The 14,115-nt window shown below is 29.9% G+C and overlaps 1 protein-coding gene across 2 annotated transcripts; it reads left to right on the top strand.

Moving 5' to 3' along the window:
• The first annotated feature begins 6,574 nt into the window (after positions 1–6,574).
• On the top strand, positions 6,575–12,735 carry LOC113768040 (succinate dehydrogenase subunit 7B, mitochondrial-like). 2 transcript variants are annotated; one of them, XM_027312267.1, is made up of 4 exons: positions 6,575–6,682; positions 6,806–6,871; positions 8,011–8,113; positions 12,273–12,735. In XM_027312267.1, the coding sequence occupies exons 1-4, from the start codon at positions 6,629–6,631 to the stop codon at positions 12,344–12,346; spliced, it is 297 nt and encodes a 98-aa protein (XP_027168068.1). In that variant the 5' UTR covers positions 6,575–6,628; the 3' UTR covers positions 12,347–12,735. The 2 variants fall into 2 exon arrangements, with proteins under 2 accessions (XP_027168068.1, XP_027168069.1); XM_027312268.1 differs by having other exon boundaries at positions 6,588–6,682; positions 6,809–6,871.
• The last annotated feature ends 1,380 nt before the right edge of the window (positions 12,736–14,115 follow it).

Genomic DNA, 14,115 nt, shown 5'->3' with positions numbered 1-14,115 from the left:
CATGGAAGTGTCGAGGAGATTCACTTCAACGACGTATGCAGTCATAGCACACCATGTCATGTAATAAAGCATTCGACAGGTCTAAGCAGGTATTTCAAGTCATGTAACCCAGGTAAATCATGTTAAGCATGAGTCATTTGTTTCAAATGAGAACGAGTGTGATAAAGTACACACTCGACTCCATTTTTTTCAAAACCAAGGAGGATAAGCATGTAATTCGACAAGCCAAGCATGAATCAAGTCCATAGAATTCAAGTAGACACACACTTGACACTCACCAAGTTATGTGAGCAAGTAGATTCAACCGATAGTTCAAACTTCCACCGTAGGATCCTCTTGAAGGTCCTCGTGAAATTTTGCAGCTTAAGATGATCTTCTAGTGTAGAGCTAAGTGTGATTAAATTTTGGTAGGATTTGGTGATGGTTTGATGATGATTTTTGGTGAAGGAAAATTTGGAAGAACTTGGTGTTCTTGTTGAGCTCAATGGCCGGCCAAATGAGGGGTGAGAAGAGAGAAATTTTGATCAAAATTTAGCTTCCTAAGGAAGCTTCATTTGTGTGGCCCATGTTGATGCAAAAGTCAACTCTACTACCGCACGCACTCCCACGCGTTTCGTGCTCGATTCCTCTCGCGTTTGTTTCACTAGTGCACTAACCCTCTAATGCACTTATGTTCATATAAATATTATTCACTCTTAATTGTCCCAAAATAAGGGTCTAAAGTCTCTCAATTAAAATCACGCGTGTGAAAACGCGTATCTCCAATTTAAGCGCGATAACACGAAGTTTCCGAGAAATTCTTACAACGATAATACTAATAACTATCACTTGAGTATTTAAACATTAAATTACCTAATTTAGGTCCATTGTATAAGTCTTTAATATTTCAAACCTATTGTACTCTCAATCGGGTAAAATTTCCAAGCACTATTCACTGTTCTCACTAAATGCGCTCCCGAAAATTAATTTTTGAAACAAGTCACTTTAAAAATATAATGAAACTATATTTCCACGTAATTAGGTTCAATAGATCTAGAAAATAATACTCGGAATAAATGAACAAGTAAATAATTATATAAGCTCAAAATAGGGTTTTAATAGGAGTTTTACGAGTCCTCACATAAGTCGAGTATTAACTTCTCAAATCTCCAATAAATTTGTATCCATGCGTCTTTTGGAAAACTATCCACGCGTGAGTAGTATATGCTCACTTAGAACTTATTCACCTTTAATTCTCGATTAACTTTTCTTAATCTGCTATTGTCCGTTCTTAATTTCCCCAGGATAATCATACTCTCGAATATAAAATCACCTTGAAACACTCGTGTTCATTATTTCTCATCTAAACAATCCTTCGAAAATTGAATTTGTTAACGGGACGTTTTAAAAGCATAATGAAGACATTATTCCGTACGAATGGATTTAAAATGTATGTAATAAATTATTTGGGGAAAACAGGTGGATAAATACTTAATTAAACCATTAATATTCGATAAAAATAAGAAATTTTTCGGGTCCTCACAGGTAATATAATGGATAGCAGTATTGTGAATAGGTACCAATAAAAAAATTGGATGAGTTATAGTAAGAAAAGAATTTGGTAGATAACAATTTCTTTTATTATAATCTAGAGAATTTAAAAATATCTTTACTATAGGTAAATTAGTAACTGGACATCCAATACATAAGAACATGAGACACTACAATAAATATATTAAATGCATATCTAATAGAATTAAAACTTATTTTTTTGTTTAATAAAATAAGAATTTGAAATTCCTAATTGAAATTAATCCTGACAATGGAGTTTACAATGAATTTGATATCTTTGACTCAAACCTTTTCTTTTTCTCAATGTGATGATTCACTTACAAAGGATTTGAACCTTTCATGATTCAAATCCATCCATCAGAACGCAGCCTAGTAGAAGATTCAATTTTTGGGGATCTATATAAAGATTTATACTAGTAGTTTTGAATGAAGAAGAGGCATGTGAAAGAATTCTCTTACGAACAAGCTTTTTAGATAGGAGTACGTGCTCTTGTATTATCTTCACCTTGTTCAGAATGAAAATAACAAATTGTTTCTGTAAAACTTAATTTTCTTGACGTTTTATGTAGTTCTTATATTAAAAGTATATTAAGTATAACATAACATCATAGTAGTGTCATATTAGCTATATATTTGGTCACTTGTTGAATTTCTAACACTTTGAAATCTGTATGTGAAATCATTATCAACATCATTATCCGCAGTTTAGTATGCAATTATTATTTTAAAAGATCGGTTTTGTTTCTAAGAATATTAACTTATGTTTAGCTTTAAGTTTGAGGTTTGTGAAATGGCACCAAAGAGTTTTTCTTTTCTCTGTTTTTGTTTAAAGGGAAAATCGTTTAAACGTCCCTCACATTTTATAAAATGACTTTTTTCGTCCCTCACTTTTAAAAGTATAATTTTACGCCCCTTACAAATTCACATTGATCAAATTTAGTTCCTCCTTAAGTTTTCGACTAGTTTTTGGCTGGAATCCACCACGTGATTTCCAAGTGATCATTTTGTAAAGGCAAAATTGTCAAATCAAATTTTTACATAATCTGATTCATAGTCCCTCACATTTCACAAAATAAATTTTTTCGTCCCTAACATTTTACACATGCTTTTTTATTTTACCTGAACAGTATGAATAACATGTAATTTATCTCTATTGAATTTCATCTAAACATACTAATCGTAGTTATATACATGCTATTCAATAGATATATATAGAGGTTTAAAACTAATAATTTTGTTTGAAACCCATGTATATATTTATATGATTCCACCATTTGAACCTATTCAATATTTGTGACCTTTCTCTTTTGGTAATAATTTATTTATTGAGTTGTATAATAAGGTCATCTAATTAATGGGTCCTAACTCGAATTCTACAATTGTGCTAACAAATTTCAGTTTAAATTTGAAATTTTTACTCGACACTTTTAAAACCAACAGTTGAATTACTTGCCTTGTGATTGTCTTAAAATTTGAAAGTGCCAATCATTTATTTCTTTTTGTCATACTTTTCTTTTGTTTACTTTTTCTATCCAAATTTAATTCGATATAAACACTTGATAATATTTAGGATTAAATGTCTTCTTTATTTTCAAATTTCGAGTAAAAGAAAATGAATATAAGTGAAAAATAAATAATTTTTTTAAATCCATGTATATATCTATTTGATTTCACTTGAGTTGTACGAATAGTATGTAAGATATCTCTATTTGATTTCACATGCTATTCGTACTGTTCAAGTGAAATCAAATAGATATATACATGGATTTAAAAAAAATTATTCAAACATATGATCAATAAAGGATGAAAAAATTCATTTTGTGAAATGTAAGGGACGAAAAAATTTATTTTATGAAATGTGAGGGATTATGAATCGAATTATATAAAATTTGATTTGACAATTTTGTCCTTAAAATATGATCACGTGCAAGGCACGTGGTGAATTCCGACAAAAAACCAGTCGGAAACATAAGTAGGGACCAAATTTGGCCAATGTGAATTTGTAAGGGACGTAAAATTACATTTTTAAAACTGAGGGATGAAAAAAGTTATTTTGTAAAATGTGAGGGACGTTTTGAACGATTTTTCCTTGTTTAAAACCAATAAGTAACTTTTTTATGTGGTATAAATAAAAAGAAGATTTCTACAATCTCGTGTCCAGAGCAGTAAATTCAATCTTACTTTCAAAGATTTTCAAGAGTAATGGTAATTTTAAAGTTTTGAATTATATATTTTTTGTACTATAATTATCCCATGTCTTGAGGTATAACATAAAATACCTAACATAAAGCGTATGTGAAATTAATAACTATAGCTAGCAATAGTTAACGCTCGACACACACGCAAAGGACAATCCGATTTCTCATTTCTGATTAATGATAGAAAGAGATTGCAACTAATTTGAAGAACTAAATAAAGGCTTAATCACGAATTGTTTCCCCACAGGGTTGAGCAGAAAATTGCCACTATAATAAAAAAAGAAACATACAAATTGCCTCTTGTTGACAAAAGGTCAAACAAGTGGATTAGATTTTTCATGTATGAGATGTGTAAAAAGACATTCAAGCCCTCACATACATGAGACTTTGATAGTTTTATCATTAGGAAATGGTAAGATCATATCTTTTTTCACTAAATAATATTGTTATATCTAGAAAATTGTGATACAATCATAGATGTATATAATCACAGCAATTAGATAAATTATTAATTAAATACATTTTCTAGTTATGATAATTTATTCAATTTAAATATTTTTCATAAGAAAATACTAGTATATACTTAAACATTAAAAGGATTGTAAAGGGTAATTTTAAAGAGTAATGGGTGTGTTTGGATCCTTGTTTTTGGAGCTGTTTTTGAAAAACTGTTTTTCACATCCCAAATGCTACAGTAAATGTGTATTTCTAAAACAACTCCAAAAACACCATATCCAAACATTATATCAAAAACAACTACATATGTATATTTCAGTTATGTATATTATATATATATATATTATATTAATATAAATTGAAATATACAAATTGAAAATTATATATATTATATATTATATAAATATTTATATACATTAATATTATACATAATATATTATAATATACATAATATAATATACATAATATGTAATATTGTATACATAAATGTGTAAATATTTATACATAATATATTATGTACATTATATTATAATATATACATTATTAATGTATAATATTATTTTGTACATTATTGTGTATAATAATGTCTAATAATGTTGGTATAATATATAATATACATAATATGTAATAATGTAATAATGTATATTATGTATAATATAATATATTATATATATACAATATTATGTATATTATACAAATTGAAAATTATATATTATATATTATATGAATATTTATATAATGAAATATACAATAAATATTACAAATTGAAATATTATATAAACACCATATTTATAATATTATAATATTTATAATTAATATTAATGTATATTATATATATTAAATATTTATATATTTATTTTTACATATTATAAATATTTTATTTTACTTAAAAAATATTTTTACATACTTATAATATATTTATATGAATATTATATATTATACAAATTATATATAATATAATATATATTTTACATTTATATAAATGTACATTTATACAAAAAATATATATTAATGTATATTTATAATATACATTTATATTATGTATTATACATAATATAATACATTTATAATATATTTATATTAATATACATAATATTAATTTTACATTTATACATAATATTAATACATTTGTACATTTATATTAATTATATTAATACATTTATACATAATATTAATATATATTAATAAAATTATAATTTATACATTTATATAATATTCATTTGTAATTTATACATTTATAATAATATACACTTTTACATTTATAAATATATTTATAATATGTATTATATGTAATATAATACATTTATATATTTTTATATAAATAATAAATATATTTATTTATAAATATTTATAAATGTATATTTATATAAAAATATATAATTTATAATTTATAATTTATACATTTATACATTTATGTAATATTCATTTATAATTTATAAATTTACAATAATATACACTTATACATTTATAAATATATTTATATTATGTATTATATGTAATATAATACATTTATATATTTTTATATAAATAAATAAATATATTTATTTATAAGTATTATAAATGTATTATAAATGCATAAATGTATATTTATATAAAAATATAAAAATTATAATTTATACATTATAATTTATACATTTATATAATATTCATTTATAATTTATAAATTTACAATAATATACACTTATACATTTATAAATATATTTATATTATGTATTATATATAATACAATAAATTTATAATATATATTTATATAAATATATAAATATATTTATTTATAAATGCATAAATGTATATTTATATAAAAATATAAAAATTATAACTTATAATTTATACATTTATATAATATTCATTTATAATTTATACATTTATAATAATATACACTTATACATTTATAAATATATTTATATTATGTATTATATATAATATAATACATTTATATATTTTTTAGCGAATATATAAATATATTTATTTATAAATATTTATAAATGTATTATAAATGCATAAATGTATATAAAAATAAAATTATAAAAATTATAAATTATAAAAATACCCAAAATATGTTTTAAAAATATCTCTAAAAATAATCCAAAAAACATCTACAGTAAAAGTTTTTCATATAGTTTTTGAAAAACAATCTCAAAAACAACTAATCCAAACGGACTTGTATTTCAAAAACGAAATGCTACAGTGCTGTTTTTGAAAAACAACCCCAAAAACAGGTAATCCAAACGGAGCCAATATTTTTTAAAAAAGACCGTAAAGTGTAACTTTCAAATGTGAGTGGATATAACTTGAACTTTAAAATGCTCAGGGGAGGTTTCTGCAATTAACACAAATTGCTTCTTGAAAGTTAAAATGCTAAACTCCAACCGTATTCAGCAGTCAATAAGCAGAGAACTACTCGTATCATCACCTTGAGGAAAATGGCGTTTTTCTTCAGAAACACCTCTCTTTCTCAGCTGCGACTCCAACCTCAGGTACATCCATTTCGTCTTTCCTCCTTAGTTATCTGCTGCTTATGATTTCTTTGCTTTTTCTTTTTTTTTTGGGTCAAAATGGGTTTTTGATTTGATTATAAATCTCGAGAAAATTTGTTGCAGAAGTCCGATCCATTTGCCCTTTCGCGTCGTGGATTACACGTTGAACCGGGGCCTCGTGAAAAGGCTGTGAGTATATCTCATCTGGGTTTTGGTTTTTCTTTTTGTATTTTATGTTGTTGTTTATAACATTTTTTCTAATTTTGCTTCTGTAGTTGAACAAATGCAGCTTTGGAGTTTTTCTGTAGTTTGAGATCTAAAATATGTAATTGGACATAAATCATTTGTGGGTTTTTTGAGCGGGTAAAAATAATTAAGGGGACAAGGTTTTGTTTCTTAGAATTGTTGCTGGAAAATTGGTTAAAGTAGGGTATTAGGAACAAGGAAGGGTGACGTCTTTTTCCTATTCCTCCATATTTGGGTTTCGGTCCAATTTTAGAATTTTTTGTTGAAAAACCGGTAATTTCAAATTAAGTAGAATGTTACTTTTCTATTCTTGGCCACTGACTGGTGAGGTTTATATATGTGTAGCTGAATAGTGGATTCTTGTTTTCTTGCAAAGCCCTCGATGGCGAGGGTGTCGGGTATGGCCCGTTATTGAGTTTCTAAACCTGTATTTGTTAGGTTTTTGGTTGAGAATGATACTTTTTCTGGATTTAGATAATTAATATGTATGACACTCTTTTGCTTCAACTTGGTGAATAAATTCTCTCTAAGGATAAGTGTATTTTACTGGCTTGAAATGATGGTTCATTGCTTGTATGACCAATCCAGTAAGAAAGAGGCGTCGAAATGGTTATAGTGCCATCTAAATTTGGTATCACTGGTTTTTCTTGGAGTAATTATCTGTAAGAAATTATTGGAACTTCTTATTCTTTGTATCAAGTAGGCATGCATTTATGTGACTTGTTCCTTGCCATTCTTCTTCAATCAGAGTTAATAGCTGCTGTAAGAAAATGCTTAATCTCATTTTATAGACATCTGAGTTGTATTTAAGAGATGGTTGTGGGGCTTGATTAGTCTATTTTGTAATAATTTATGATAATGAGATTCAAGTGATTAACATCATAAATGCTTACCATTTCGGCTTTCTAAGATAGTTTGTTATTGACTATTGTTTTTTCTATGCATATTCTGTCTCTTCTGTATTTTGTTATTATGTTGCTCATGAAGTGAACAATTTGATATCTGAAAACATTTCAATGCTTCATGCACTTTAGTAGTTACCTTTGTGCTATTTGCTGATTACATGATTTCGCTATCTGCAGCTCTTAGCTGAGGATCCAGCATTGAAGCAATTTAAATCACATAAGAAAAGCGTGAAGCGCATCAAAAGAGTTGGAGATGTTCTCACTATTGTAGTTGTAGCTGGTATGGTGATTATTCCACTTCAAACTGACTGTATGAGTTTTACAACTAATTGCATAAAATGCCGAATATGACAATTAATTCTCGTATCCCAACTAGATAGATGATCATCAGAGGATTTCATTGTATTAGAGGATTTGCTCTTAATGAATGAGGATAAATTGTCAAGTTAACGTTTTCTAGAATTGTTATTTCAATTTTGTTGCTGACAATTAGTTTAGAAGGCTGAAAACATTGACCACTCAAAATCTCATTTTGGAGAATTCTGGTGTAATTTGTTGCCATGATGTTTAAAGGTTAAAATCCTTGTGAACTAAAATTCTCCTAAAAAACAACATATAGTCAAACTTGTTGGGTCAGTTTGCATTGGTGTTTTACTATGTGTGAAAATGCACTCAAAATCTCATCTTGAGGAGTTCTGGTGTAATTTGTTGGTATGACTGTAAAGTTTCGCCTTTAATCCTCTATTCAGATTTCTTTAGGGTGAGAAAGTATCTGTTCATGTATAGTTTGGATATTTGTGTGTTATTTCTTATCAAAATATTGGTATGATTTGGCCTTTCATATCCTTATATCTCTGGCAGAGTAAACTACAAAAGGGCATATCCTTCAAGGTTTCTTGCCAGATTTTAAAATATCAACTGATTTGTTGGTATACAATTGTTTTGCATAATGTTGGGCTTATTCCTTTTCAGATGTCTGTATATCTAGAGAATGTTTCTATATTATCCTTATTTAGATTACACATTTCTCTGATTGTTGGCAGTGTCATGCGGTATATTAAGTATTGTTAGACATACCTAGTATTATGATCTTGGTTTCTTAACTTCTCTTTAGATGTGTGTACTTCCAATTTTTTTAGGATATAACTTTTTTTGAGGGAGTCCAGGAGTTGACAATTCCTTGTGTAGGATAAGGTTGCTAATTTAGAGAAAAGGCAATCAGGGGAAGAGAAAGGGGGAGAAGGGGTGGCTGCTTTTTTTTTCTTTCTTTCTTTTTCGGATTGGCAAAGTGGATTTTATCAGTAGAAATGCATCCACAAGTCCAAACAAATGGCTGGAATGATCAGTCCAGAAACTTGTGAAAAGTAAAATTCTTCTTATCTTTGAGATTGGGTAGTGTGTGTCCTAAAATGCACTCCTTTTTCATCTCTAGCCATAAAGCCACACAAGTGCTACAGAGCAGGTTATCTGCATCCCCAATCGTCATGGTATTTGCATCCAAGCAGTCCATGAGAGCCTTACTTTTACACCAGTAGATTTCCATCTGCAATTCTCTCTGGCATCAGAGAAGCAGATAATTTTTCTCCCCAGCCCTTTTTCCTTCTCAGATTTTCACCCTTGAAAATAGCTTCTTAAGTTGTGTATCTCAAAATGGTGATGCTTCTGGGGGCTTGTGACTCTGAATTCCCTTCCTATTGGAAACTGAAAACCATAGTTTCTGATCCTGTTTAGCAATCCTTAATTTGAAAGCATCATCACGTGTTGTTTGCTCACTTTCATTTGTCACTACCTGTCCAGCATACCTGGTACTGGTAAAGCCTGGATACTACAGTTTGATAAAGACTTGCAATGCTATGCTGGAGTCTTTCAAATATTTGTTTGAATCTCTGTTACATGGACTCTTCATCCAACCCAGAAGTACCTATGTCTGTAGGATATGACAAGGGTGCTGGTAACGGATATGTCTTAGATGTGGTGAAACATCAACTAGGTACTTTGGCTTAAGATGGGACTCCTGGGCTTTAGTAGTCCCTGCTGAAAATTACCTGACAATATTATACTCTTTTCTGTTGGTATCGATTATTAGCACAAGCACATTTTTTGTTTAGCTTTTAGGTCAGTGAAATATCTAAGTCAGTGGTACCAAGTTTGTTTATAAAATGCAAACTTAATGTTCCTCGTTATGAGTTTAAAAGTATTGTTACCAAATTGATTTCTGCCATATCCAAGTACCTATGTCTACTTTTTTTAGCTGTCCTGTATCTTGTAATTTATGAAAGCTGAAATCTCCCATAGCATATCCTTACGCCCAAGTCAATGAAACACAGATTTGAGCAACTGAGGCCCTCTTGTTAACAGAGGTTTGGTAAAGGTTTGGAAATATAATTTGACAGCCTCTGTGCAGACCATCTATCCTCCTAGATTTTTGCTCAAGTGCCATTTCTGCTTTGAAATAATGTCTTACCTGTGTTCCATCTATTCGTAGTTGCTTCCAAGATTGCCGCACCATAAGGTCTAGAGATCTTACACGTTTTCCAATTTCTGATATGGTTGCCATATTTTTTAGCAATCAGCTTACTCTCTGTTTATCTTATATCTATAAAGTATATGACAAACTCTGTTTTCTTTGGAGAGATTTTTTGTAGATGAAAATCTTTACTCATCCAGTATTCTTCTCTCAGAATTTGGAGTTGTTAGGAATTTCCAGTCTACCAAATGGCACTTTTTTTCCTTTTGCACCTTTTACTGAAAGTTCATTTGCTGTCTCTCCAGCCTTAACAAAATCTGTTTTCCCTGTAGAGCATTGTCATACATGAGAATCCCCTAGCGAATAATCTCTTCTTGCATTTGGAGTCCCTACAGTTTTCCGGTCTACCAAATGGTACATTTTTTTTTCATTTGCACCTTTTTAGTGAAAGTTCTTCGCAGTTTCTTGAGCCCATTCCCTACAGAGGATGGCATGGTTAGGACTGACATGAAGGATGTATTTCTGCACTCTAGGGTGCTTTTGCAATTACTTATTTCCCTACCTCAGAGAGGTACTGCCTCTTCCATCCTGGTTGTCTCCTTTTGAGCCTTTGGTGACTGGATTCAACACTTCACTTGGGTGCCAGGTGGACAAGAAATGGGAATGGGGTTTCTAAGGCTGTAGAAAATTATGTATGAATTTTTTGATTACTTCGTATGAATTACTTGTATTGGCAGTGATACAATCTGTTTATGTCATTTGTCCATATTTATACTTCCTAGAATTTTTTAATCTTTTTCTGGTAAAAAGAATCTGTCAGGTAATGCCTGTGCTTGACAAATCTCTGAGCAAGTACACTTGAGTTCCAATCACCATCTTGACATGAAACTTTTTGAACCTGTGTGCCTTTTCCACACCTGGTTAAGTTTCTATTGGAATTTGACTTGATGATAGCTATGTGTCACAATTTGTTAGACAAATGCTTGTCAGTTGTTTACTTGAAAGTCATGAGCAGAAATGCTTATGTCATTCCTTAGAGCGACCATTTGAACATTTTCAATCCTTTTGAGAGTTATCAGTTCAACCAGAAAATTACAAAGTCAACTCAAATTGACAATTTTTACCAACTAATGCAGTTTGGGGAAACCTTTTCCTTTGTCATACCATAGGTAGCTATTATTTGTACATTTACTCAGAATTACTATCGGTAATCTTTTCACCAATGCTACCTTTTTTGCTTGGTTGGGATGGCATAAGGGGTATTTGACATGACAACTTGGATGTCAGTATGGCTTTGCAGACACCAAGTTGTTCCCTTGGAGCTTTGCAACTTATACCTTTTTTTTTTTTTTTGCAATATTGGTAAGCTTTGGAAGAATGAGCTTCTTTTCATACTCCAAATAGAGATAGAAAGTGGTACACAGTAGCTGATTTTGTTCTTATTTAGAACTTCTCATAATGCTTTTCGGTTAACATCCTGGATAAGGTTGACTGGAATAAACCTATGAAGAAGACATAACAGGGTGAAAAATCTCCTTGAATAACTGCTTATTGGTATTTGTTCGTTGATCAGATTTCATAGAATTAAGCATGATGCAACGTCGTTCTCCAATTATGAGGTTTCTTTCTTGTTGGTAATTTGGAGCATTATCAACGTACGTTAACTCCTTAGTCACATAACAGTAATGCTGCCTTTGAAAATATAATCAGAGGAAGTATTGTCTTCTGGAAAGAGCATTTTTGTACAGCTCTGGTTCTTAACCATCCTTTGATAGTCTATTGATCCTATAAACGAAGTTATGCTCATTTTTGTTTCTGAAGTGGTCGAATTGCATAGATAGTTGAATATATTGGTCATAATCAAATGGACAAACAACGAATTAGGTAGTTTTCGCAGAAATCCAGGACTCTTATCCTTTTTATTTTCCGGTTAGTTTCTAAAGGCTTTTGTTCTTGATGCTTGTATTTTCAGGATGTTGCTATGAGATCTATGTCAGAGCAGTGATGCGAGAGGAAGCACGAAAACAGGCAAAAGAGAGTGCATAATGGCTCAGTTCTGTATCACTGATCTTTTGAGATTTCTGGTTAAAGATATTGCTCGAGTACTTTGAGATTTTGGTTGGAAGATACTTGTTGCATGAGCCACAGAGTTTGATGATGAAAATAATTGCTTCTACATGATCCAAGTCACCCCTTCAAGCCCAATTGTCAATTAAAATAGAGTGCATTGTGCAGTGATACTTCGAGATGCAAGTGGGCTGTTTTAAGCTACGTTGTTGTTCTTTGGTTTGTGCCTTGACTGCACTGTGCTTTTCCCTTTAGTTTTTTTTTTTTTTTAATTAAGTGGAATAGACGTTGAAATCTGAAATTCATGCATCCTTAGTGACTTTTCTGGGCGCTATTCTTAGCTGTTGAAATTGAAAGTACTTGCAGTATGAGATTCTCTTCACCATTTTTTCCTGAAAAGTTTGGTCTATTCTTGGCCTCACTTGCATTTTAGTATTGACTCAGCCTCGTTCAGCTATTTTTAGAGGGGGATAAAACCCCAATTTGTGACTTTAGCCAATGGACAAGGCTGGACTTCCTTTGACATCGTTCTATTTGCCATAACAAGAGTACAGTAAAGTCGGTTCTTGCTGTAGTCTGAAAATTGGTTCTCAAAGGAAGGTAGCAAAATCCTGTGCAAAAAAGGGTTTTTGGGTGTAGTCATGTGGAAGATATATCAAATTTCAATCGTAACAAGATAGTAAATAATGGAAAAAAGAAAAAAGAAGCACATATTCGATTTAATATATTTTTTCATGTAACATCAAAATTAAGGTTAGAAGTAAAAAAAAAACAAATATTTAACTTCACAAAGAAAAATATTGTAAGGAAATTATGCATTCAAATTTCTTGGTAGCCTATTCTGAACGTTACGTCCCCCAAAACAAATGAGATTATGAGAAGAATGATTACCTTTTTAGGCAAAAAGCACAGAATTGCTGAGAGTAATACCAGGCTTCAATGCAAAATGAAAATTAAAATCTCCGGGGAAAATAATAGTTTGGATTGAGCATTATTTACTCAATTTTATTTGCTTACATCATCATTACAATTTCCAATACACCTTTTTATCTTCCCAATTACCTTTTTATCTCACATACATCACATCACAAAAAGTGCTACAGTAAAAATATCCCAAATAATCCCAAATAACTTACAATCCAAACAAACTGAAAATCATTATTTTGTTTATTTATTTTTTCTGTAGTTATGAGCTCTTGGTTCTCTTTCTCCATTGTTCAGTTTTGACAAATTAATGATAATGAAAGGGGTTTAGAACAGATTGTAATATCATCATGACAATAAAAGGGGTTTAAAAGAAATGATGAAGAAAAAGGTAGGAAGTGGGATATTTTCACTTTCGGCTATGGAAAAGACAAAGCAATATTTTTTTTATTTATTTAAAAATGGGGATGATATTTAAGCCAGGATATCATGCAATCCTCTTTTCCACATGGATTTGTATTTTATGGCTTATATCAGATATGTTACATCTTTCAAGTTCTTTTTCTCTAATATTTTTGATGTTTTTTAATAACCTAAAAGATAACCTGCAGTTGGAGGATCATTTAAAGATGGGCATTTTTTGTTTTTTTTTTTTTCTTTTTGAGTAAAGAGTCATCATTATACTAAATCTTCGTTTTGGTTAGCATTCTTTTCTTCTTCTTTTTCTTTGGTTTTGGTTAGTATTCCTTTCTTCTTCTTCTTGTTTTTCTTTCTTTTTCTTTAAGTATAGGTGGGAGATCTCAAATTCAAAATCTCTCACTTAC

The sequence above is a fragment of the Coffea eugenioides genome, chromosome 4, assembly GCF_003713205.1.
Source record: "Coffea eugenioides isolate CCC68of chromosome 4, Ceug_1.0, whole genome shotgun sequence".
NCBI classification, from domain to species: domain Eukaryota; kingdom Viridiplantae; phylum Streptophyta; class Magnoliopsida; order Gentianales; family Rubiaceae; genus Coffea; species Coffea eugenioides.
Note: the sequence above shows the minus strand (reverse complement) of the source record. Positions and strands in the feature narration are given on the sequence as shown.